Source organism: Cydia strobilella, chromosome 22, assembly GCF_947568885.1.
Source record: "Cydia strobilella chromosome 22, ilCydStro3.1, whole genome shotgun sequence".
Lineage (NCBI taxonomy): Eukaryota > Metazoa > Arthropoda > Insecta > Lepidoptera > Tortricidae > Cydia > Cydia strobilella.
In genome coordinates, this window is record NC_086062.1 from 8,409,328 (window position 1) to 8,434,366 (window position 25,039).

Below are 25,039 nucleotides of genomic sequence, written 5' to 3' on the forward strand. Positions count from 1 at the left end.
CTGCGGAGAGGGACAGAGCGTTCAAAATGCAAAAACGGGTCATTCGTGTAATTGATGGAAAGCCGGTGGACCATCCGGCACAACAGTTGTTTAGGAAACACAAGATCCTTACCCTACCCTGTGTATACATACTGGCCGCGTGTATGTACGTTAGGCAAAACATACAGAACTATAAACGTTCTAGTAGTGAGCGACGTCTCCGGCTACTTGCCCCGAGGCGCCGACTCGCCAAATCACGACGGTCACTCAGCGTCATGGGACCAACTATTTATAATTCATTACCCTCAGATATACTTAACTTAAATAGTAACCAAGTATTTAAATCTAAACTTAAACTGCTGCTTATAGAAAAAGCATTCTACAGCATTGACGAATTTATAAATACTCGATGAGGTCGTTGACTTCTGCATGGTAATTTAAAAAAAATATTCATGTTAACTATATTTAAATCTAATAATGTTTTTTAAGTTTTTTAAAAATGTTATGAAATATGTAATTCATTATATTAACGAACATATGTGCATATATTTTTTTTATATAAATGTAAAATGTGACCTGTAAAATTTGCTTTTACCAATAAAGTTCTGTATTCTGTATTATAGTGTTTAGTCTGGAGCCAGAGAATTTCAGTTTAACACGTTCAGTGTCCCCATGGCCCATACTAATAAACGATATATAATATCACACACGTCCAAGGGCCCACACTCGAACGATATTAGTCTAATATTATTAAGTGTGTTGTCATGGCAACTCATACGAATTGACAGTTCGTGGACTAATAATATTAGTCTAATACCGTTCGAGAAATGAGCCCCAACCCAAGTGTGCTTCCACTTTGTAAATTACAAGTTCTTACCGATTACATGTAAAGAATCAATTACATAAACATGAATGTCTCAGTCTAATTCTATCTATAGAATAAACGAATGCTGTGTTACGGCTAATATACTATAATTTCGCCACCGCTTCCAAGTGGTAGCGTGGCCGAGCGGTCTAAGGCGCTGGTTTAAGGCACCAGTCTCTTCGGAGGCGTGGGTTCGAATCCCACCGCTGCCAAGATTTTTTTGCTTTTTATTTTTTGCAAATATGATTAAAAGTTGAACAATAAGTAGTTTAATTTTTAACAAGCAGAAACGTCCGCGAACGATGCTATTAAGCTTAGTTTTGGAAAAATTACTGCCTTGAGAGGCCGTAAGTAATTTTTCCACTTATGATTTTATTCTAAGCTTAATAAGTAGTTTGTTTCTTCATTAATATTGTCCTTCCATTTATTTCCTTTTCTGATTTCATATATATTTAATAATGGCACAAACGTTGAAACATTATTTAAAAAATAGTACTTGTGCCAGTACCTATAATATGAACAAACCTACGATTTGATGAGTTGTCCACTTGATATTTAATTAAAATAAAGAAGGATAAATTATAACTCTAAAGTAAATACAGTATAAAGGTCTAAACCACGTGATCACCATGCGACGCGAACAAAATATCGATTCTAGAATCTCCGTCCACATTTTGTGGGCATCTAGGTTTTCATAGAACATCTAGATAATTTCTAAGAACGAAAAGTCCAATCTGTACAAAAATGCAACATCCAAAAAATCTACACACGACATTCACTAGGTATGCACTGTGTTCTAAAAAAAAGCACGTTGTTAAACTCATTTCACGTAAAAATAAATTAAAACCACTACTTTTCTACACGTTCTAGTCACATTTCGCCGTATTTTATACGCACTCACCATTACATGGTCGGATATTTAAATCGTCCACGCCGTTCGGTAACTGACGTTAAACTGAACGTCGGCGATTTTTCAGCAAAGCAGACATTCGATTTTTGAAAACAGCTGAGACCAGCCTTAATAGGCCCTTATGAACCCTAATCGCGTACGATTTACGGTTCAACCCATTAAAACACGGTGTCTAGCCAATATGGCCGCCGGTGTCAGAGGTCACTGCCGCGCCGCACTGCCAATTCAAAAATCGAACTCTTTCACAACCTAGAAACTTTATCATATAAAACTGAGCACTAAAAACCTTTTTATAATATTTTAAGCATCCATAACAACATACTAGGCGCCGTATTAGGTGAAAGCTAGATTATTTACGCCATAATTCGATGTTTGCGACGCGCTCACTACGCATGCGCCAAGTTTAAGGACAGGGGTGAAATTGACAATTGGAAAATGGCGGCTGAATGGATAAACAAGTTTTGAGGTTATATATTCATCTCGGATTTATTTGACTGTTTCCTAATAAATAAAAGTTAACACTTGACCCAGATGCGCGTTGCACTGGCACGTCTCAAATATTGCGTAAATTGAAATGAAAGGTACGCCGGCAAGGTTCTGCTGGTAAACACCATGAAACTCTAAATTAAAAATTTATGAACACGGCCAACGGCAAAGTAATTATTATTTGTAGGTAGTCGTTACTTCCTCAATGAGGGACTGTAATCTTTATTACAAATTAACAAATTAGTAGAAACTTTTGTGATACAAAAATCAAACTTAGCTAAATTACTGAAATATACCTACTGAAATCATCCATAGATTTAATGCTCAGTAAAAGGGGTTTAGCACACAAACCACTGCTTGCTTTGACATTTCTTTTATTACATTGATATACAGGATTAATTATAAGATTACATAAAGATCAAATCGAACATAAGTAACATAACCTCGCGCACAGGCCTGCCGCCAAATCTGACAGCTCTCTCTCTCAAACTAAAATGACCATAGATACAACAATCAAAAGTATAGAGCCAGGTACATACTACATGAAATTATCAGTAGTATTAGGCCACATATAGGATATTAACTATTGTGATGCTTACAGCTCGGCCATCCTTTTTATTTTAGTGAGTCCTCTCACTAAAGTAATTAAACATTTATATCAACAACCATATATCATAACATGTCATCCACCTTAACACTAACGAAAGATAAACATACATAACAACATTATTTTAACCTTCTGGTTATTCAGTTCCTCATTAATCAATCGCAGCCAGTGACAATATGTATATTAACCTGATGCTTTAACTTGAGATCATGTAAACAGTCATTTCATACAACCAGCACCTATAGTAGCATTTACAGCCTTCTTCTAGTCTTTCACTATATGAACTAACTTACAGTCATGGTCTGCTCTAGACAGTCTGTTAAAGTATAAACCAACATCAACATTTACAGTCTGCCCTCAAGGCCTGCTCTAAACAGTTTGGTAAGTATAACACGTTATAAACAATCATAGTCTGCCCTTAAGGCCTGCTCTATGGCAAAGCATAATACATCATATACAATCACAATCTGCCCTTAAGGCCTGCTCTAAGCTGTTTGACATAATATGACACATCATAAACAATCAGTCTGCCCTTAAGGCCTGCTCTAAATAGCTTGGCAAAGTATAACACATCATAAACAATCACAGTCTGCCCTTAAGGCCTGCTCTAAACAATTTGGCAAAGTATAAAGTATAACACATCATAAACAATCACAGTCTGCCCTTAAGGCCTGCTCTAAATAGTTTGGCAAAGTATAATTCATGATAAACAATCACAGTCTGCCCTTAAGGCCTGCTCTAAACAATTTGGCAAAGTATAACACATCATAAACAATCACAGTCTGCCCTTAAGGCTTGCTCTAAACAATTTGGCAAAGTATAAAGTATAACACATCACAAACAATCACAGTCTGCCTTTTAAGGCCTGCTCTAAATAGTTTGGCAAAGTATAATTCATCATAAACAATCACAGTCTGCCCTTAAGGCCTGCTCTAGACATCATTCCAAAGTATAAAAATTGTTATGGCCTGCTCTAGACTAGACTAGTCTAGACAGTCTGCCATCACGGCCTGCTCTAGAAGACAGGCTGCTATCAAAGCCTGTTCTAGACAGTCTGCCAACATTCAACCTAGTCAATCTAATTATTTAATTAGACTGTTGTTATGGCCTGCTCTAGACTGGACCAGTCTAGACAGTCTGCCATCACGGCCTGCTCTAGAAGACAGGCTGCTATCAAAGCCTGTTCTAGACAGTCTGCCAACATTCAACCTAGTCAATCTAATTATTTATTTAGACTGTTGTTATGGCCTGCTCTAGACTAGACCAGTCTAGACAGTCTGCCATCACGGCCTGCTCTAGAAGACAGGCTGCTATCAAAGCCTGTTCTAGACAGTCTGCCAACATTCATACCTATAGCCAACCTAATCATTTAATTTGTTATGGCCTGTCTGCCATCACGGCCTGCCCCAGACAGTCTGTCCTCAAGGCCTGCGCTGGACAGTTTGCCAAAGTATAACTAATTATTTATTTATTTTTGAATCTAACTAACTACAAGGTCCATATTACAAGTACCTATCTTTGCCAAAATATAAACTAACATAATAAACAGTCTGCCATTACGGCCTGCACTAGACAGTCTGCCAAAACTCAACGGTTATATTCTAGATTCATAATATTAATATAATAACTAGCAGTCGTGTCAGCGAAGAGTCTCGACCAACACCGAGAGAGACTCTCGCCGAGTCGCTTGATCAGATGCATAAGACGGTAATCGTGGACACGGCGCATAGTACGTCGGTTGCTCACTCTGCGGCCCTGACCATCGGCAGCTTGGGCCCTGCCCACTGCTGGCAGCTCTGTCTTAACAGTTTCACCTCCTTTGCTTCAGTCAGCTCTTGCTGCGATGCCCTCGCTTATCATCAACTTCATCCGTTCAGCCAGGTTACCAGCGTTGAAACATACAAAAATAAAAATAGTTATAATCATTAGCAGTAGCAAAGATAATTTTAGTCACAGTCATCCTCAACAATTTAATAATTGAAATATAAACATCGACTCAGTCAATCATTATCATCATCAATTAATCTTACTATATACCTAATCATCATCTATCATCATCTATATCGTCATCAAAATCGATCTGTTCGGTAATCATCATCGATATCATCATCAATATGGTCAGTCAAGCATTATCGCCGACATTGTTATCGAAGTCGTTCAGCTCCGTTTTCATCATCGATATGGTCAGTTATTGACCCTGTCGTGGACATCGAGGCAAACATTCGTTAACATCGACACTGTAATCGATATGTTCGGTCATATACATAATCATCGTTCTCGGACCTCTGTTACCTAAGATCTTCCTTAGATACCTACTCATCGTTACTGAAATCGTAATCAGACGTCAATGACGTCATGGATATCAGTCATTATCTTCATCGAAAAATCCTCAACATTAATTAAATAAAATGACAAATATTCCATCGATTCATCAACTTTAAGATGATTACATTTAAAACAGGTTTTTATTAATTTATTTATATAAACAGATAATTATTTATTCAATGACCTTATGATCCTGATGTTTCGTCCTAAACTTCGTTCAGTATTTCACAATGGTAATATTCAGCCCCAGGAATCGGCAAGAACGCAGCAACTCTCGGGATGACATGCACCCAAAAAAAAGTAGCTCTAAATAATAGCGTATAGGTACTACACCGAGTACACCGTAACATATACTAGCGTCATTAGTGTCATTACCCCACCTACTATATTATTGGAAGTATTGGAAGTGATTAAAAGTTATTCCAATATACATTTATTCACTTTTTGTTAATTGATACAGCCAATATTTCCTGGCTATGCTAATCGTGGCGACAACGCACTTAATGACAAAAATGCAACCATACATTTTGTCTTTATGAATCATGGTTCTTTTGCCTTACTATACTTTAATTAATATTACCAACTTATTTCTTGTCATCACTGTGTCTCTGTCATAAAATCATACATGTTACCTTCCATGGTACCTTCTGTTAAACCTACTGATCAAGCAAATTTTAAGAATACAAAGTTTCATGAATTGAAATGAAAAATAAAAATTAGTTCCAAGCTCCTTATAAGGCTTCTTGAGCCTACTTTATAAGGCTTCTTTAAGTTTGAATGTTATCTACTTTTAGCTTCGTTTATTTAACTTACCTACTCTGGTGTTGATTCTTTTGTTAAGGTCAGTCACAGACTTCTGCTCAGGACCATACTAAAATTTTGTACTAACACTTGTGACAGTGGTTGTACTTATTCATCGATTTTGCATTTCAAGTCAATTTTCAATGAGAATTCTTTAAGTCTTGTTTTTTTTTCAAACAGGGACTGTTTTTGTAAACTTTTTAATTTTACAAATAGACTTTCTTAACTTGATAATGTATACACAAGTATGCTGCTTTTGCCTTTTCTTGACACTTTATGGTCCTTACCTATTAGTAACCTGAATTTTATAATGTGTGACCTAAGAGTTTGATTAACTTAGTTAGGCATCACTAACTGTAAAATTTCTTAACCTGAATCTGTCATAGAATAATTATTTCAGATTCACCCTTTATGCAAATGAAACCATAAAGTCACAAATTAATTGTATTTCATAGCAACAATTCATAGTTTCATTTGTGGTTTGTTATTGTATTGTACAACTGCAAAATATAACTGAATACTATGCAATATGCTTGATACAAATATTGAATATTGTGTCAACAGCATGGAAAAAGTAATCTGTTCTTGTTTAGCCAATCTGCTTTTACTAGACAGAACTTGCACTAAACTTATAAATTTAGAGAAACAAATGTGTACATTGGTGTATATTTTGTGCAATAAGGTTTAAATATAAATACCGCTTGTCACCAATTCAAAGGTATGAAGTAGGTATTCAAGATTTCTAAATAGAGTGAAATATAACTTCTTTTAAATACCTACTAGGAGATCTTAACCACTGAAAGTGAACTGTACTTATTGTTATCAGAAAATAAACATTTATATTTCATTTTTTTCATTTTCTTATGCTATGTCAATATCCACTACGCAACCAGTCATCATGTAAATCATGCTCCCTGAATGATAATAATGATGTTTTCAAATTGTTACTTTGATTTTCAATTGCATGACATTTAAAACAGTAGTATGAAATAGATGTAAAACTATCAATGTCATTCATTTCAAATTTAGAATTCATACTGTGTGTAATTCCATTAATTCATTATTGTTTCTATATGCATCTCTCGGAGTATCCAGACTAATAATTTTCAGTACAACAATGATTGGCAACTAAATGCATGTACCTACAGTACTACTATGTAGAATATACCATCTTTAATTAACATTTTTTTTTACATTTGACTATATACAAATGTTTATAAATAATTTGTTTGCATCAAAACAAAAACTAGTTTCTTTGTCTTTTCACCTAAATAACCGATATGCACATTTATCTATTAAGATTCTTTTATTCTGAATTAGAGACCGGGGTATTTATCTCAATAAGTGTGATGCTTGGTAAAGGCCTTTTCTAAATCTTCCCATTGACAACCGTCATGGGCCAATCTCCTACAATTCTAGCCTGCTGTCAGTCGCTACCTCTCATCTTTGCTATTTCATCATGGCAATAACTTCTGCAATACTAATCAATCACCTTTTTTTGTTATCTCTTACCATATATAGGCATTATATACTCATGCATCATTAGAACAAAAAAATAACCTTTTAGTGTCATTAGACTATCCAAAAAATAATAGTAATAATACCTAGTAAATATTCAATTATTGTCATTTTACAACTCATTGTTAATAATTAACTTCACTGAGCACCTGAATTGTACCTGAACAGTGCACAATACCATCCTTACCATTTTGACTTCTTATAACCATGTTGGCTCTTAATGATAGTTCTCTGCGTCTCACCAATCTCACCGTGATGGTCGTTTGCTTGCATTTTCGTCGAGATCTATTCTCATTGTATTCCAACGTGTCTCAACGTGTCAGTCCAAAAACAAACAATGACAAAAAACACAGGTTAATAACTAGATCAATACATAGCAAATGTCCAGTGCATTGCAAATTTAAAACAACTTTTATTTTAAACAAATGAAACCAATTGTCAATCATTTTGTTTACCGTACAAAACAAACTAATGAAATCGTGTATCATATATATTTATATGTATATATACACTATTGTCTTGATTATGAAATTAACATTCAAAAGACCAAGCAACTTACATTACTATGTACCTCTTTCATCACCATCATCAATTTTAAGAGCTATGCTCTTGTTGATGGAGTAATTACCATTCTTTGCTGGGCCAGCCTTTTGACTCCCTCGTACAACATGACAGAAACTCTATCTTTTATTTGGCTGAGATATGTGTTCCTCTGCGTCTTTCTCGCTCAATCTTGCCCTTCAGGATGTTTAAAAAGAATCTGTCGTGCGGGTCGTCCCGTATTAGATGACTAATCATCTTGCACCTTCTGTTAGCTGTTGTGCCTAACAGGCATCTCTTCTCTCCTGCCATGCTCAGTTCCTCAACGTTCGTCTTCCTTTCTGTCCAGCTAATCCTTAGCATCCTCCGCCAACACCGGATTTCAAAGGCCTCTAATCGCTCTCTGTCCCGTTGTGTCACTGTCCACGTCTCACAAACATTTAAAGCAATGCTCCAGATATACGCCTTAACTAAGAGTTTTTTTTTCACATTCTTCGAGATGTGTGCTTCATCTCTATATAGGTGAAAATAATCATCCAATTTCTATGTGGGCATTTGAATTCACAATCCCGCTTTCTGAGTTGAAATCATCCATAGATTTAATGCTCAGTAAAAGGGGTTTAGCACACAAACCACTGCTTGCTTTGACATTTCTTTTATTACATTGATATACAGGATTAATTATAAGATTACATAAAGATCAAATCGAACATAAGTAACATAACCTCGCGCACAGGCCTGCCGCCAAATCTGACAGCTCTCTCTCTCAAACTAAAATGACCATAGATACAACAATCAAAAGTATAGAGCCAGGTACATACTACATGAAATTATCAGTAGTATTAGGCCACATATAGGATATTAACTATTGTGATGCTTACACTACATACTGAAATGGAAAATGTAACTTTTGGCGGAATGCAATCCCTAATTCAGCACTGAGAGAATAACTCCAGGAAAAGTGTGACGTACACCACTGAACTGGAACTGGACTGGATAGCTCATCCAGCTAATCCTTAATGTATTTGCCTATTTTGGGTGCTTTAAAATAAAATGGATAAGTAGTCAAATTATTGTTTAACATGTAATGGTCTGACTAAACTGTAGCAAAACCGATACGTACCTCAACTCCTTCCATAAGTTCGTGCGCACTTTTTGCTTTCGCTCGTGAAGTTGAATATTTATTATGACATCGTGATACGTAAATTATTGCTATGATTGAATTAGATTTAAGTCCCCGGCAAGCTCGGTTCTCCATACAAATCCAGTTACGCTCTCATTTTAAAACGACTAGTAGATTGCTCTGAAACTTTGTACTTACAATGGGATAAGATATATCTAAGTCTGTAATTACTAATTAGTTTATGTAGCTTCATATATATACCATAGAGAATGTACTCCTGCAATGAGAAACTGACAATTACTATTCTCGCAAAAAAAAAACACATGAATAGTATTAATCGTCGACGTTTTCCTATATTTTTTCACCAACACTCGCCCGTAGAGAAACAAATTTGCCTAAAATTACTCGCTTCTCGCTTATCGTTGACGATGGAACAGCTGCCTTAAGTCTTAAGTACACCAACATCCTCTATGCCATCTAGCGGTAGATGTTAGAGTTAGTAAAAGTGCCATCTAACGGCAGGTAGCAGAACAATATTTTGTGAAGAGCTGAGCTACATGTAGCGCAGCAGTACACGTTATAAAATGCAGATGGCGCATATACACCTGAAGCCACGCCTGAAGCACAATTGTAATACTTGGTAATACATGGTAATACTGTGCCTGTAGCCTGAACTGTCAATTTTGATTCATGGATATTTCAGGATATTTCTACTTTTCACTTGTACGGTTCGATCTACGCTTTACTAATATTTGCAGAAGCACTTATTTTAAAAGTGATACGGATAATACAGATTTTTTTATAAACAAAATATTTGAAGTATTTTTAACTTAAGCATTATTTCATCATAATTTTATTATTTTCTATTAGCCTATTTGTTTAAACAGGTTTTTTTTTATTACGGTATGCCACTTTTCTTAACAGCTGATCCACCAGAAACCTCGGTATAGCGTTAAATTTGACAATGACATTTGCACATCTCACAAAACTCACAAAAGTAACGGCCGCAATATCTTCAAGCATGAAATAATTTATTTATTTTATTTCTTTTTTACTTTTCACGCACTTCTTAGTAGTAACAAAATGGAAAAAACAAAGAAGACACAAGTCAGAACCCGTAAGTGTTGAATGCCCAGTGTCAAATATCGTATTGAGTTGAACATTTAATTTCTATAAAAATTCGTATTGTTTTCAGGCTTCAATAAACTGTCATTAAAGAAAAACAAGACGAAGCTTGAGAATAAACCCAACCGAAGTTCTGATGTATTTATTCTAGACGACTCCTTTGATAGATTAAAGCTGGACTTCCCTCGTGTAAGTTTGAACATTTTATACATTCAGCAGCAAATGTAGCTAAGGTCGGTATTCCACCACCAAGGAACTAGAAATTAGACTGGTGAAATACCATCCTAAGGGTAAAGTGTTCAGGTTGGGGTATAGAAAAGGAAAAAAGAAATGTGTTCGTATCTTAGCTAATGTGCGCATCCCAAACAGTTGCCACCCATATTTTATTCAATATAGATTATTAATTATTAACCTTGCCTTGTATATATATTTCAAGCTGCTCTGTTTGTTCGGGAAAATTCATATCTATTCACAATAAAACAAGACAAGGAAAACACTAGAACACAATACAGAAATAAACTACTATTACCAAAGACTAACCTAGAGATGTGTAAAACAGTCCCCAATATAAATGTATTTTAATCACAAATAAAATTCCCAATTATATTAAGCTAGAAACTCACAACACAGTGTTTAAAAACAAATTAGAAAATTTATTAATAGATAAATGTTATTATTCGGTTAAGGATTTTCTTAATGATGATAGTTTATAACATTTTTTTTTATGTAATATATTATTATTTCTTCTTATTCTTTCTCCGTGCCTCTTCCCCCGACTTCTTCTTCTTCTTTTCGTTGACTTGGGGTCGGCCCTCTGAATATGTTTTCGCCATTTGGCTCTGTCAAAGTAGGTTGCTGGTATTTTTTGCGATTGCTTCTCTAGGTTTCTCCACTAGGTGACTTTTGGGCGTCCTGGTGGTTGTTTGCCTGTGTAAATTTCTAGAGCAATTTTTACCGGGTGATCTTTTTCTCGACGCATTACATGTCCGTACCATCAGAGTTGGCTTTCATGGAGTTTGTCTGGAATTGGGGTGACTTTGAAACTGCCTCTAACATATTAATTTCTAATTTTATCTAGCCTCGTGACGCCGCCTGCCCATCTGAGCATTTTCATCTCAGCAGCATGAATATTGGCCTCGTGCGCACAAGTTTTTGCCTAACACTCTGCGCCGTAGAGTAGTACGGGTCTGACACAAGTTTTGTATACTTTTCCCTTGGTTCTAATGGGCATTCTACGATCGCAGAGGACACCTGACAACGATCATCAAATATATTATTAATTTTTATTTATAAATGGGAAGACTTGTATAGTTTAGTTTTTAAGTTAATATTGTTTGCCCTTACAGGGTGTCATGGTCTGACTTGTATTTTATTGAATAACAGCTTGATTAACATGACTTTACTAAATAAAAGGGCCGTTCTTGGGACAGAAAATTTCAGTCATTTTTTTTTTTCGAACAACACCAACTTTTTATTACTTCATTATGGAAGAAATGTTGGCAAAAAAGGTCTAGATGATACTTTTTTAAGACCATGTTATTGTATAATTTCAGATACAATCTACACCTAAACTTGAATCGCCAATAGTTATAAATGACTCGGACGAATTTGAATGTGACTTACCAAAAGAGGTGAAACAACCCAGCAAAGCTGGTAATGTAAGTAACATGTCATATTTTATATCGCTTTAATTAAGATCTTCTTTTTCTTTTAAAATATGGCTTCCATCTTTATGATGCTCTCACCAATGTCAATAGTGTGCTCATTGAGCATGATGTTATTCGATAGTTTCTTTTAGTAAAGTGATGTGAACTTTACAAATAGCTACGATGGATTGCCAACTGTTGACTAAAGAATGGTTAAATGCAATTCAAGATTAATTCTTCATTAGCTGCACATTTCCACATTACACACAGATAATTATCATATCATATGCTATCATTTATTCCATTGTAATCATGTTCATTTGTACATTCTGGTCTTACATTTTGGTGAAGTAGGTACATGATACCCTGCTACTAACAAGATAATAATTATTTTATTCTCTTTAACATTTTATTTCAAAGGGCTTTCATTACATTCATAGGGCTAATTGCTTAGTTATTTTTCACTGTACTGTTTAACAAATATCACTGCATTGATTAACAAATATCACTGCATTGTTTAACAAATATCACTGAATTGTTTAATAAATATTACCTTCATCATTTTCCAGGTTTCCTTTAACCGCTCCAACGAATCTCCTCTACGAGAGAATTTAAAATTAAGACCCAGTATAGGAGGGTGGTCTCCGGCCCAACAAATACTATGTGCCACGCCGAGAACCGAACCTGTACCCTCAACGCCCAAAGACAAAGCCAACGAGTCGCTAGAAATGTGCTCCATAAAGAAAATACATCAGTCCCAAAAGAAATTACTTGACGACATTTACGGAGAAGTATGGAAGTCCATACCGACTTTATTTAAAACTGTATCACATAAAAATGACATCAATGGAATCTCAAAGAAACTAAACTTTAACGATGATGATGATGACAGTGATAAGGAAAATATTCATGTAAGAATAAAAAAGACCAAAGAACTATATTTGACAGATTCCGATAGAAAACATATAACTAAAGTTGCAGAAGGAGAGAAATCATCAAAGAAGAAATTATTTACAGAAAAAAATGCCACACCACAGCCGACTGTCAAAAAGACTGAGAAGCCGGCTGTCAAGAGAAATGTTAACTCGACTGTCAAGAAGAAACTACCGCCTGGTAAATCAGTGACAGAATTAGTGAAGTATTTAGAAGAAGACGAGGACAGTTTAGTGAAGCGGTTTGATAATGTTGCTGTTACTCCGGACAACGTTAAGAGACTGACTTTTATGGGATCTTTGGCAGGTAACAATTGATTTTATATTACATTTCCAAGTTTTATCTGTCCTTATGTGTATAAAATGTTGAATGTAAAATATATTTCATTTCCCGAGTATTGCAAAATTTGCCAAACAATTGCACCTCCAATCCAAAGCATAGAAATAACAAACTTTTTTCTATAGAGAACTAGCTGTTGCCCGCGACTTCGTCTGCGTGGAGTTAGTAATTTGGGTAGCTTATTTTTTATCCAATCTGCTTTTTATCGATTCCCCATATAAAATTGCACCCCCCTTTTCACCCCCTTAAAGGATAACTTCTGGGATATAAACTATCCTGTCCTTCCCCGGGCTCGAACCATACCAAATTTCAACTAACTAAATCAGTTCAGCGGTTAAAGCGTGAAGAGGAAACAGACAGACAGACTTTCGCATTTATAATATTAGTATGGATAAGTTGTTACTGGGCGCTTTTGGCGCAAAGAAGTACTAACATCGGACATTGTAACAATTTTTATTTATCTTTAATTTAAATATGTATTGTGTATGTATGTGTTGTGTTTTGGAACTGATGGCCGGTGGGGCCGGAAGGTTCTGGAGTGGCGTCCGCGTACCGGAAGACGAACTGCCGCTAGGCCTCCAACGAGATGGAGCGACGACCTGGTGAAGGTCGCGGGATTTCGGTGGTTGCGAGCGGCACAGGATCGGTCGGAGTGGCAAGCCTTGGGGGAGGCCTATGTCCAGCAGTGGACGTCTATCGGCTGACATGATGATGATGATGATGATGATTGTGTACTTAATTATGTTTGTATTGTAAATTACCGTTGATTACATAAACGTTTTAAGCTTGCTCCCAAACTTGTGCCTGGGTATTCTGTAGTACCAACAAGACATACCTTTCAGATTTCAACGTCCCGTCGTGGCGGTGTCATCCCGAAGCGTTTCAATATCGGGACAACTACAAGAATCTTCGTGAGCAACTCACGCGCAGGTATTAAATCCATACTATACTAATTTATTTATTTATTTTTGTGGAAAGGATGAGTGAAAGGAGGCTAACAAAGAGAGTGTATAAGGGAGAGGTAGAAACGGGAGTTGGAAGGGGCAGACCTCGGCGGACTTTCTTTGATCAGATCGGGGAAATCCTGAAGAAAGGCCAGGTCAAGAGCACCCTAAACCGGCGAGCGTGTATGAGGAATGTTATGAAAGTGAAGGAAGCGAAAGAGGTATATCAGGATCGTAGCAAGTGGAAATCCGTGGTCTCTGCCTACCCCTCCGGGAAATAGGCGTGATTATATGTATGTATGTATACTAATTTATAAATGTCAAAGTATGTCTGTCTGTCTGTTACCTCTTCACGCTTAAACCGATTTAAATTTAATTAAATAAAATTAAATATGGTATAGATATAGTTTGAGTCCCAGTGAAGGTCATAGGATAGTTTTTATCCCAGAAGTCATCCTTTAAGGGGGTGAAAAGGGGGATGGAAGTGTGTATGTATAAAAACCGGCCAAGTGCGAGTCAGACTCGCGCACCGAGGGTTTCGTACTGTTTAGTATTTGTTGTTATAGCGGCAACAGAACTACATCATCTGTGAAAATTTCAACTGTCTAGCTATCACGGTTCATGAGATACAACCTGGTGACAGACAGACGGACAGAAGGACAGACGGACAGCGGAGTCTTAGTAATAGGGTCCCGTTTTTACCCTTTGGGTACGGAACCCTAAAAAGCAGATTGGATAAAAAATAAGCTACCCAAATTACTAACTCCACGCAGACGAAGTCGCGGGCAAAAGCTAGTTTGTAATAATTTGCACCGATTTCGTATTCATAGAATTTGGTTATCTGCCCCCACCCCCTCTCACGAGTACTCATAATAAATAGCACTATTTTATTATATTTTTAGATAAAAAGTGTTGTTGTATGGGATAAAAACTTAAATATTTATTTTATTCTGTTTTTAGTATTTGTTGTTATAGCGGCAACAGAAATACATTATCTTGTGAAAATTTCAACTATCATGGTTCATGAGATACAGCCTGGTGACAGACAGACAGACGGATGGACAGCGGAGTCTTAGTGATAGGGTCCCGTTTTTACCCTTTAGGTACGATATGTGACAAAAACTAAAAGTTGGGAAATCATTAGGACTACAACATTAATATACTGTTATGAATTATACAGAAATATCCTTGGAAGTAACATCAGCACAATTTACGAGCAAATGTGCCAAAAAATATAACTTTTGCTTTTCTATATACTTTAGGTTATTCGAGGAATTCAACAGGGTGGTTTTCAACAACGCCCTCGACAATGACCTGCCGATCGTGTGGGACAGCAAACTTAGAAGTACCGCTGGGTAAGTCCCATACATAGAGTAACTTATACTAGACTGTGTTGTCATAGTAAATTTTGTAACCCCAGTAGATTCACTGCCATCTGTCGACACACTTTAAAACTAAAAATAAATATTCATAAAAATACGATAAAATGTATTTAAATATGGATAAATGATTCTTTTATTTGCATTAATTATTTTTATATGATTTTGACCCATGTTCTTTCACTGGTATGCGTTAAAATTATGAATAACAAACGAAACAGTCAACGCCCTCTATACGAGTGTAGGCCAAAACTAGTGGCGCCATCTGATCGAGAATCAAATTTTCGTGATTTTCGAGGCACGTTTTTCCTTAGACTGTATCCATCTATTACGGAGTTATATCTATCTTTGGTCCCATATATGGGGTCATCCATTAACTACATCACACGTTCTCAACAGATTCTCATGAAATTTTGAGAGAAGGACCATAGAAATGATTACATATTTTTTTCACTTCTCATGCTCGTAAAATTCGACTTTAAGTCGTGCGTAGACGACATAAAGTTGCTTATTATGTTCCTTATTGACTTAGCAGTAAAGTCCAAAATCTGCCATACAAACTGCCAGCCCTGCCGGCGCGCCCCGCGCCCCCGACACAACCGAGTACTATTTACTTTAGTCTTAAATAAATACGGTAAAATACCATTGTCTTCGGTTACCGCGATAGTTACTCATGAAATAAAACTATGAAAACGGATTATATCGCGTATATTGAATTTATAATACATCCCGACGTTTCGAACTCTTTACAGCGTTCGTGGTCAACGGGTGACTGAGGAAAAATTACAAAATGCAAAAATACCCACATACTAAAATAATGAACAATCATAGACTACAAACTTTAAGGCTGGTTGTACATGCAAAATCGGTTCATAAGGCTAGTTATACACTATAATTATTTTTCAAGTAAAGATATATATAAAATAATTATAATAATTATAGTGTATAACTAGCCTTATGAACCGATTTTGCATGTACAACCAGCCTTAAAGTTTGTAGTCTATGATTGTTCATTATTTTAGTATGTGGGTATTTTTGCATTTTGTAATTTTTCCTCAGTCACCCGTTGACCACGAACGCTGTAAAGAGTTCGAAACGTCGGGATGTATTATAAATTCAATATACGCGATATAATCCGTTTTCATAGTTTTATTTTACGGTAAAATACCCTAAAATATTGGATATTTTTGTATATTTTACTCACACTCGAAGTGAAAAGCAGAGTGTATAACGCAGGCATAAATGTCCATTTTTATCCTCGACTATATTGGTCCTCGCTGCGCTCGAACCAATAAATTGCCTCGGATTAAAATGGATCGCTTGATGCCCTTGTTGTACAATCTACTATTTTGTTGATCCAGATGTTGGATTTTTTTCAAAATCGTAGAGCCATATATTTATTCAGTTTAAAGCTATCGTCGCGAGGTCTACAGCTCACAGAGCCACTAATATTTATAAATTTATAACCTGTACCCTTTAATATTTCAGTACAACAACAAACCGCCTAGTCAAAACATCGCGAGGCGACCGAACCCGCACTTCCTCAATAAAACTATCAGTTAAAGTACTGGACACTCCACAACGGGTCCGAGACACTCTTATACACGAGCTGTGCCACGCTGCGACATGGCTGGTGGACTCGGAACTCAGGGCTGGACACGGACCGCTGTGGAAGAAATGGTAAGAATTTAAAATTGGTTTTAGCATGAAAAAATGTAGTAAAAACTTTGCGAGGCGACACAATTCGCACCTTCTCAAATAATACTCGCATTGGCAGTGCCGGCGGCTCGCACCGTGTCGCGTAAGAACTCGCCACTTCTTCGTGCTCTCACACTATTGAATGCGCTCCTGACATCAGCTACTGACTGCGATATGTTTGCGTGGCGATGGACGGCTGTGTGCAGTGAATGTCTGAGGTTTTGTGAGAGGATGGATGATAGGTGCTCAACTGTAGTAATTTAGTGTTGTAAATATACCATAGTACTAATTGTAATTTAAATGTAATTAACTTTCATGGCGCATTACGGAAGACCAGCGTCGGGGGCCTCATAGGTTCCTTGACATGAAGCTGAGTGGAGACCATTTCAGGAACGCTTTATAACCAGCAATCTATGTCAGTGTTATTAGTTAAGATTTAAATTAAGCGTTTTTGAATAAAGCATCTTCTATTCTATTCATTAGTTTTATACTGTAATGTCATGTAAATGTGTTTTCAATAAGTAAATAATAATTTATTATCAGTGAAAAGTTGTCAAAAACCGGACAAGACCGGACCGAAGACGGACTCGCCCACCGAGGTTTATTTTACTTTTTAGTATTTGTTGTTATGGCGGCAATAGAAATACATCATCTGTGAAAATTTCAACTGTCTAGCTATCACGGTTCATGAGATACAGCCTGTTGACAGACAGACAGAGGAGTCTTAGGAATAGGGTCCCATTTTTACCCTTTGGGTATGGAACCCTAAAAACTGTTTAAGGCATAGTATTTATAAGTTACCCTATGTTTACTATTTGCGCTAGTGCTGCACTCTGGCGGCGGAATATTGCAGTAATACCCTCTATTACATTCCTTATTGTCTTCACTCTTCAGGGCGTCCCGCGCTATTAAAGCCATCCCCGAGTTGGGCGACATCTCGCGCTGTCACGACATGGAGATACACTTCAAATACACATACAAGTGCACCAAGTGCGGCTATAGGTATGTACTACATATTGTAGTATCTATCTCTATATAGTCTATCTTAAGTTCTTTGGCCATGTATCCTGAAATGCGGAATCATTGGAAAGGCTGGTAGTTCGAAGGGAAAAGACCCAAAGGACGATCTCCTACGCGATGGACCGACCTTTTAAAAATAGTGACGAAGTCATCCGTAGTCGAGTCCACTCGCAACGCTATCAACCGTCAGAAATGGAGAGAGATCGCAAGAGAAAGTTTGAAGTCCACCAACAAAACCAGCCGTGTTCGTCATCCAAAACAGCCACGACCTACCGATCTCTATATACCGTTAATGTAGAAGTAAGTCGGGTTGTTGCCGATCTAAATTGAACCTTATCACGGAGCAAGTTAGGTGGGTTATAAATACACATACAAGTACACCAAGTGCGGCTACAGGTACGTTTTTCCATGGTCTAGTTAGTATATCTATTTTTTTATGAATTATGATATAGGAAGCAAACGAGCAAACCAATCACCTAATGGTAAGCCATTACGCAACGGAGCCACGCTGTTATCATCATCATCATCATCATCATGTCAGCCGATAGACGTCCACTGCTGGACATAGGCCTCCCCCAAGGCTCGCCACTCCGACCGATCCTGTGCCGCTCGCAACCACCGAATTCCCGCGACTTTCACCAGGTCGTCGCTCCATCTCGTTGAAGGCCTACCGGCAGTTCGTCTTCCGGTACGCGGACGCCACTCCAGAACCTTCCGGCCCCACCGGCCATCAGTTCTGCGAGCAATGTGCCCCGCCCACTGCCACTTAAGGTTTGCAATTCTGCGAGCTATATCGGTGACCCTAGTTCTACTGCGGATATCATCATTTCTGACTCTATCACGCAGAGAAACCCCGAGCATAGCTCTCTCCATTGCCCTTTGCGTGACCTTGAGCCTTCTTATGAGGCCCATCGTTAGCGCCCACGTCTCAGATCCGTATGTCATCACTGGCAACACACACTGGTCAAAGACTTTTGACTTAAGACACTGCGGCAATTTGGACGAAAAGATACTGTGGAGCTTCCCGAACGCTGCCCAACCGAGTCGGATTCGACGAGTGACCTCTTTCTCGAAGTTGGACCTACCTAACTGGACTGTTTGTCCTAGGTATACATAATCGTCAACAACTTCGAGCGCAGAGCCTCCGATTAATACGGGAGTTGGCACAACATGGACGTTAGACATGATCTTCGTCTTGTCCATGTTCATTTTCAGACCAACTCGTTCAGATACTCTGCTGAGATCAGCGAGCATCGCACTGAGGTCCTCCATGGTCTCAGCCATGACTACGATATCATCGGCAAACCGAAGGTGAGTGATGTACTCGCCATTTACATTGATGCCTCGTCCTTTCCAGTCCAGAACCTTAAAGGCATCCTCCAATGCAGCGGTGAACAGCTTTGGGGAGATTACATCTCCTTGTCTGACTCCCCGCTGCAATGGAATAGGCTTCGAGCTCTGGCCCTGTAGTCGGACGGACATGGTGGCGTTTTCGTACAGACACTTCAGCACTTCGATATACCGGTAGTCGATTTGGCACCTTTGGAGAGACTGCAGCACAGCCCAAGTCTCGATCGAATCGAAGGCTTTCTCGTAGTCCACAAATGCAAGGCAAAGGGGGAGGTTATATTCCTCAGTCTTCTGTATAACCTGCCGCAACGCATGTATGTGGTCTACGGTACTATAGCCTTTACGGAAACCTGCTTGTTCGGGAGGCTGGAAGTCGTCAAACCTGCGTGCGAGACGGTTCGTGATGACTCTCGAAAACAGCTTGTAGACATGGCTCAGAAGTGAGATGGGTCTATAATTCTTCAGCAAGGTGTTATCACCTTTTTTGAAGAAGAGCACCACCACACTTCTGTTCCACGCTTGCGGCGTTTTTCCTTCGCGCATGACGGAACTAAACAGCGTCTGAAGGGCCTTAAGGACTGGTTTACCACCCGCCTTCAGGAGTTCGGCCGTAATTCCGTCATCACCTGGGGCTTTGCCATTCTTAAGTTGTTTGAGAGCCATACTAATCTCGTACAGGCTGACGTCCGGGATATCTTCGGTATAGTGTCGAGTTAGTCTAGCTCTAGGGTCTCTAGCTAGATCCACGACGGGTGCTCGGGTTGTTGTGTATAACTGTCCATAGAACTTCTCGACTTCTCCCAAGAGCTCAGGTTTGGATGAGATGATCCTGCCGTCGTCGGTCTTCAGTTTTGTCAGTTGGCTTTGGCCAATAGACAAATCTCTGGCAAACACCTTCGAGCCTCTGTTGCGCTTGATAGCCTCTTCAATACTGTTAGTATTGAATCGGCGTATATCTCGCTTCAGAGACTTCGAGATCCGTCTGTTGAGCTGCCTATAACGACAAACGTCACCTGACGACTGCAGAATCATCTCACGCCTCACCTCCATGAGCTTGAGAGTGGAGTCCGAGAGTTTCTTGGTTCTTGTACGACGAGTCTTGAAGAACTTGGACCCGACCGTATGAACAGCTTCCACAAACCCGTCGTTGTAATCGTCCAGGTCGCTAGCTAGGCATTCGAACCGGTTTTGAAGTTCGAGCTGAAAGCTCTCGGGGTTTTGGAGCTGGGCCGGTGCCGGGCGGAGCGTAGACTTTATCAGTCGAGATCTCTCAAGCCTAAATTGAATATTCAGTGTGCCTCTTACCATACGGTGATCGCTCCCGGTTTTGACCGAATTGATCACAGAAACATCACTGAATATTTGCTTCTTCGTCGACATGATAAAGTCGATCTCATTCCTTGTTGCACCGTCAGGGCTCACCCAGGTCCACTTCCTGTGCTCACGTTTCCTGAAGAAGGAGTTCATCATATAGAGTCCTTCCTTCTCCATGAAACCAGCCAGTAGGTGGCCCCGGTGATTCCTACGCCCCACTCCAAATTGCCCCACTCTCAGCTCTTCACCGTCTCGTTTGCCCAGCTTAGCGTTGAAGTCCCCCATAACAACTGTGAAGTGAGTTTTGGAGCTATGCATGGCTCTGGAGATATCCTCATACATAGCCTCCACCTCATCATCATCGTCCTCACGCTGTTATGTCGTCGCCCAAATCTTAAATACTTAAATTGTATTGTATAATTGTATCTTTGTATTTTTATTTGTTTTGTAGTTCGCAGTGCCTTAGTAGTAATACTGTAATGCTGTGTAACTAATTTGAATAATAAATAAATAAATAATAATAAATAATTACCGCTGCCCATGGACAGCCCAGAGAGTTTGTAAGTCTAAATGAAGCTTAGAGCATACGCTTAGAGGATATAACCAAACGGAGACGCCTTGTCTGTAATTTTCTGTACAATCAATCAATCTTTCAAGGTTTAGGAAGGCAAGTGCTTTATGAAGACAATTTCTCTACAAAAAAGTCTGCCGATTTTTGCGGGGGAGGGAAACGTCAAATATACGTAACGTCAAAATAGCCATGTCAGATAAACATCAGTATAACACACATTGTGTATGACCACTGGTCGACTATTTTCGACAGAGGGGAACGCCTGTTAATGGTTACTCCGTTTGGTCAAAATTATTTTCGTTGTCTTGTTTTTTTGTCCCCAAAAAATGTGACGGAGTATAGCTTTTTGTATGAGATGAAATTTAGTTTTTAATTTTTGTCATGTAAATATAATCTACAGCTAGATAGTACGCGACATTTTCTGTTTATTCGGTAGAAGACAGAAATACAAGCGTGACAGTGTGTGTGTTTTTTTGCGCAATGGTACGGAACCCTTTGTGTGCGAGTCCGACTCGGACTTGGCCGGTTTTGTAGCTGCTGTATTTTCAAACGTTTGCGATTCTTGATCTCAACTTTACTATGGACTGACTTTAGTGTCTCAAATGCACAATAGCACAATACTATTTGCTTAAATTTTTGCATAAACTAATTTGTACCGTCTTTTTGCAGCATCCAACGCCACTCCAAATCCATAGACATAACCAAGAAATGCTGCGGCTACTGCCGCGGAACATTCGAGATCATAGTCAACAAGAAGACGAAAGACGGCCATGTTGTGTCCACACCGGCGCGCAAGGGCGGCGCGAACGAATTCGCGATGTACGTGAAAGAGAACTATGGGACGATGAAGGAAGGGAAAACCCATGCGCAAGTTATGAAAATCTTGGGAGAACAGTTTTCGGCTAAGAAGAAACCTAAGGAAGCTACTTAACCCCTCAATCTCCATTGATCCAAAATTCTCAGGCAAAAATCGACCTAGAAGTTGGAAGTTTAGACATCTCTAAACTTTAAACTGCCTTTGTTGACCCGATATTGCAGAGGAGCGAGTGATAAGCTGTTTGTATAATTTTTGATTTCCAAGATACCTCCTTAAAAAAATTACAGTTCCATTGCCCAATCTACTAGACAATATGCTACCAAAACCAACCAGATTTTGTAGTAGATTGGGGAATCGGAATGGCCTTTTTTTCGTTTTATACCCCGTTTTTTTATGATTAGAATTTTTCTATCCTCAAAAGTAGTGATAATTAATTTTTTCTTCCGAAATGCTAGGGTACCTATGATATCTAATATTGCGGTGCCAATATATTTATGTAAACGACACCATAATTTAGTGCCATAGTTACACAGATGTAATTTTGGAGGTTATACAATTAATTTCTACTACTACTTCACGTCGGGGCCGTAAGAGCTTGCTCTCTTCTATAAGATTTCTAACTGAAAAAAACGAGGTATATATTTACTTTAGTTTCCATGTCAAAGAGCTACTTTTTGTACAGATTTCGACATTATTACCTATACTGTAGTCAAATGGGGTAAATGGGGACAGTTGGAGTAACAATGGACAAAGGAAATATTCCGTAATTATATAAACGTGGTTGACAGGAGTGTACTTTTTACAATCTTTGAATCATGATTTATCAGACAATTTTTCAACTAGCTAACATTTATTAATTTGAACATACCTACTCAAAAAACGTGGTCTTTATTTACCCCATCTGTCCCAGTTACCCGATTTGACGGTATTGACTTGTATAATATATTTTGCAACTTATCTCGTGTGTTTTGAGATATTAACACTTTCTATAAGGTAAGTATACATTAGTTTGTTTAATGTATTTTTGTAAGACAGTTCTCCGGAAGACTGAATTTAGATATTTGTACATAACTTGATTATATTAATTAAAATATAATTGCAATTTCGAATAATTGTGTGAATTTTACACCTGATGTATTTTTTTTCGGCGGTACGTAAATAATACAAAATAAAGAACAGATATATCCGGGTTATTGCCACTAGTTACCACTAACTTGGGAATTATTTTTCTCAGATGTTACAACTGGTAACAACTTGGTGGTAACTAGTGGGAATAATTGGCTTATCCTTTACAATCTTTACAAGTACGCCTTACGACTGTTACCTAGGTACCAATTGGCGTTGAAAATATTTAATAATATTTGTGTTACGTACGCTTGTTAATTTAGAAAAGTGATTTTATAATAAAATTTACACGAGTTTTACTGTTATAAATGTGATTATGTTTAGTATAACAAATAAACATAATTTTGTACGTATGATTAAATAATTATGATATTTATATTTCGTTTATTTTAACTGGTGCGTTTCTCCAGAAACTTCCTGCCTCGCACAGCTGAACTGTGGAATGAACTGTCGCCTGCGGTATTTCCGGACCGATACGACCTTCAAGAAAATAACGGAAAAATGTATTCCGATACTAACCCCGCTCATTGTTATGCATGCCGACTGCACAGTTTCTATACAAATCCGTCTGTGCCGACCTTAATCTGGACCCACTGGCTCTTTGAAATTCTTGAAAATGATCATCTCTACTAAGACAATGCCTTCTGAAAATGACTAAATTATCGACCCTTGATCTCAAATAATGCGGCAGTATATACTCGTAATTAAAAACTTTGCTAAAGCCCCTCTTGCATGTGCATTTTATAAACTGTACAACTACAGCTAAGCTTTTTACCTAGCGTTTTGACACTACTGCCTATTTTTGAACCCTATTAAAACGAGATAAGGTTTAGTTTTGGTCAGTGTATGTTGCTGTTAGATGTTTAAGATGTATGTATGTCTAGTTGGAACTGAACCGCCTGACTCCAGAACAGACAAATCGCATTTACGCCACTGGCCGCTTTCTCAACTGCACGTTCAATTAGGTTAGGTGTTTGGCGCAAGTAACAAGTGAACCGTATAATTATATGTATGTCGCGGCCGATCGTAATATTCGCCAGATCATGAAATTCATAGGCATATCACAAAACGTGAAAATCAATGTCTCGCTAGACTTATATCAACCGGAATAGTATTCCGATCGATATAGGCAAGTCTATACCTATATAGTGAAACTAACCGTGAATCATTCAAATTCAAAACTATTATCAATATCTCGTTCCCTGAGTCGACGCGACGGGATAAAATACTTATTTCCTCCGTTGGCTCATTAACCCAAAATAAGACTTGGCCTCCGACACGAGATAGCGCCGCCACTTTTCTCTCGGAGTTCGCGCACATCCGCCTCCACCATGTCCCTCCAGCGACACCTGGGGCGTCCGACAGAACGTCCTCCTGCTAGGCGATCCAGGTAGGTATATACTCGTACCTACGCTCTTTCATGTTCCGATCTTCATCCGTTCTCTCAAGGTATGTAAAATTAACCAAAAACGTACCTATAAAATTAAATGTGGCCGTGGCCGAAATCTGAGCCGAGATCGGAATCGAACCAGCGTTTTTAGCTTACGCTGCTAATGGCCTAACCACTAGGCTACCCTCCTATCCGGCCACGGTGGTACTCGTTCCAAAATCTGGAGTATATGCA

General features: G+C 38.3%; 1 protein-coding gene and 1 non-coding gene across 2 annotated transcripts; both read left to right on the forward strand.

The window, feature by feature from the left end:
- Positions 1–974: 974 nt before the first annotated feature.
- Positions 975–1,056, forward strand: Trnal-aag (transfer RNA leucine (anticodon AAG)). The gene has a single exon. It is a non-coding gene; the product is annotated as a tRNA-Leu (tRNA).
- A 9,085-nt stretch (positions 1,057–10,141) lies between these two features.
- LOC134751478 (germ cell nuclear acidic protein-like) lies at positions 10,142–23,748 on the forward strand. Its single transcript, XM_063686881.1, has 9 exons — positions 10,142–10,271; positions 10,350–10,468; positions 11,833–11,937; positions 12,495–13,164; positions 14,040–14,127; positions 15,404–15,496; positions 17,009–17,200; positions 18,113–18,220; positions 22,143–23,748. Exons 1-9 carry the CDS (start codon positions 10,238–10,240, stop codon positions 22,402–22,404), a joined length of 1,671 nt encoding a protein of 556 aa, XP_063542951.1. The 5' UTR covers positions 10,142–10,237; the 3' UTR covers positions 22,405–23,748.
- Positions 23,749–25,039: the final 1,291 nt, after the last annotated feature.

Bases quoted from the DNA above. Each gene is read 5' to 3' on its own strand.
- LOC134751478 (XM_063686881.1), top strand. From the start codon at position 10,238: ATGGAAAAAACAAAGAAGACACAAGTCAGAACCC. The intron at 13,165-14,039 runs GTAACAATTGAT...CATACCTTTCAG, and splicing joins TTTTATGGGATCTTTGGCAG to ATTTCAACGTCCCGTCGTGG. The intron at 15,497-17,008 runs GTAAGTCCCATA...TTAATATTTCAG, and splicing joins AAACTTAGAAGTACCGCTGG to TACAACAACAAACCGCCTAG.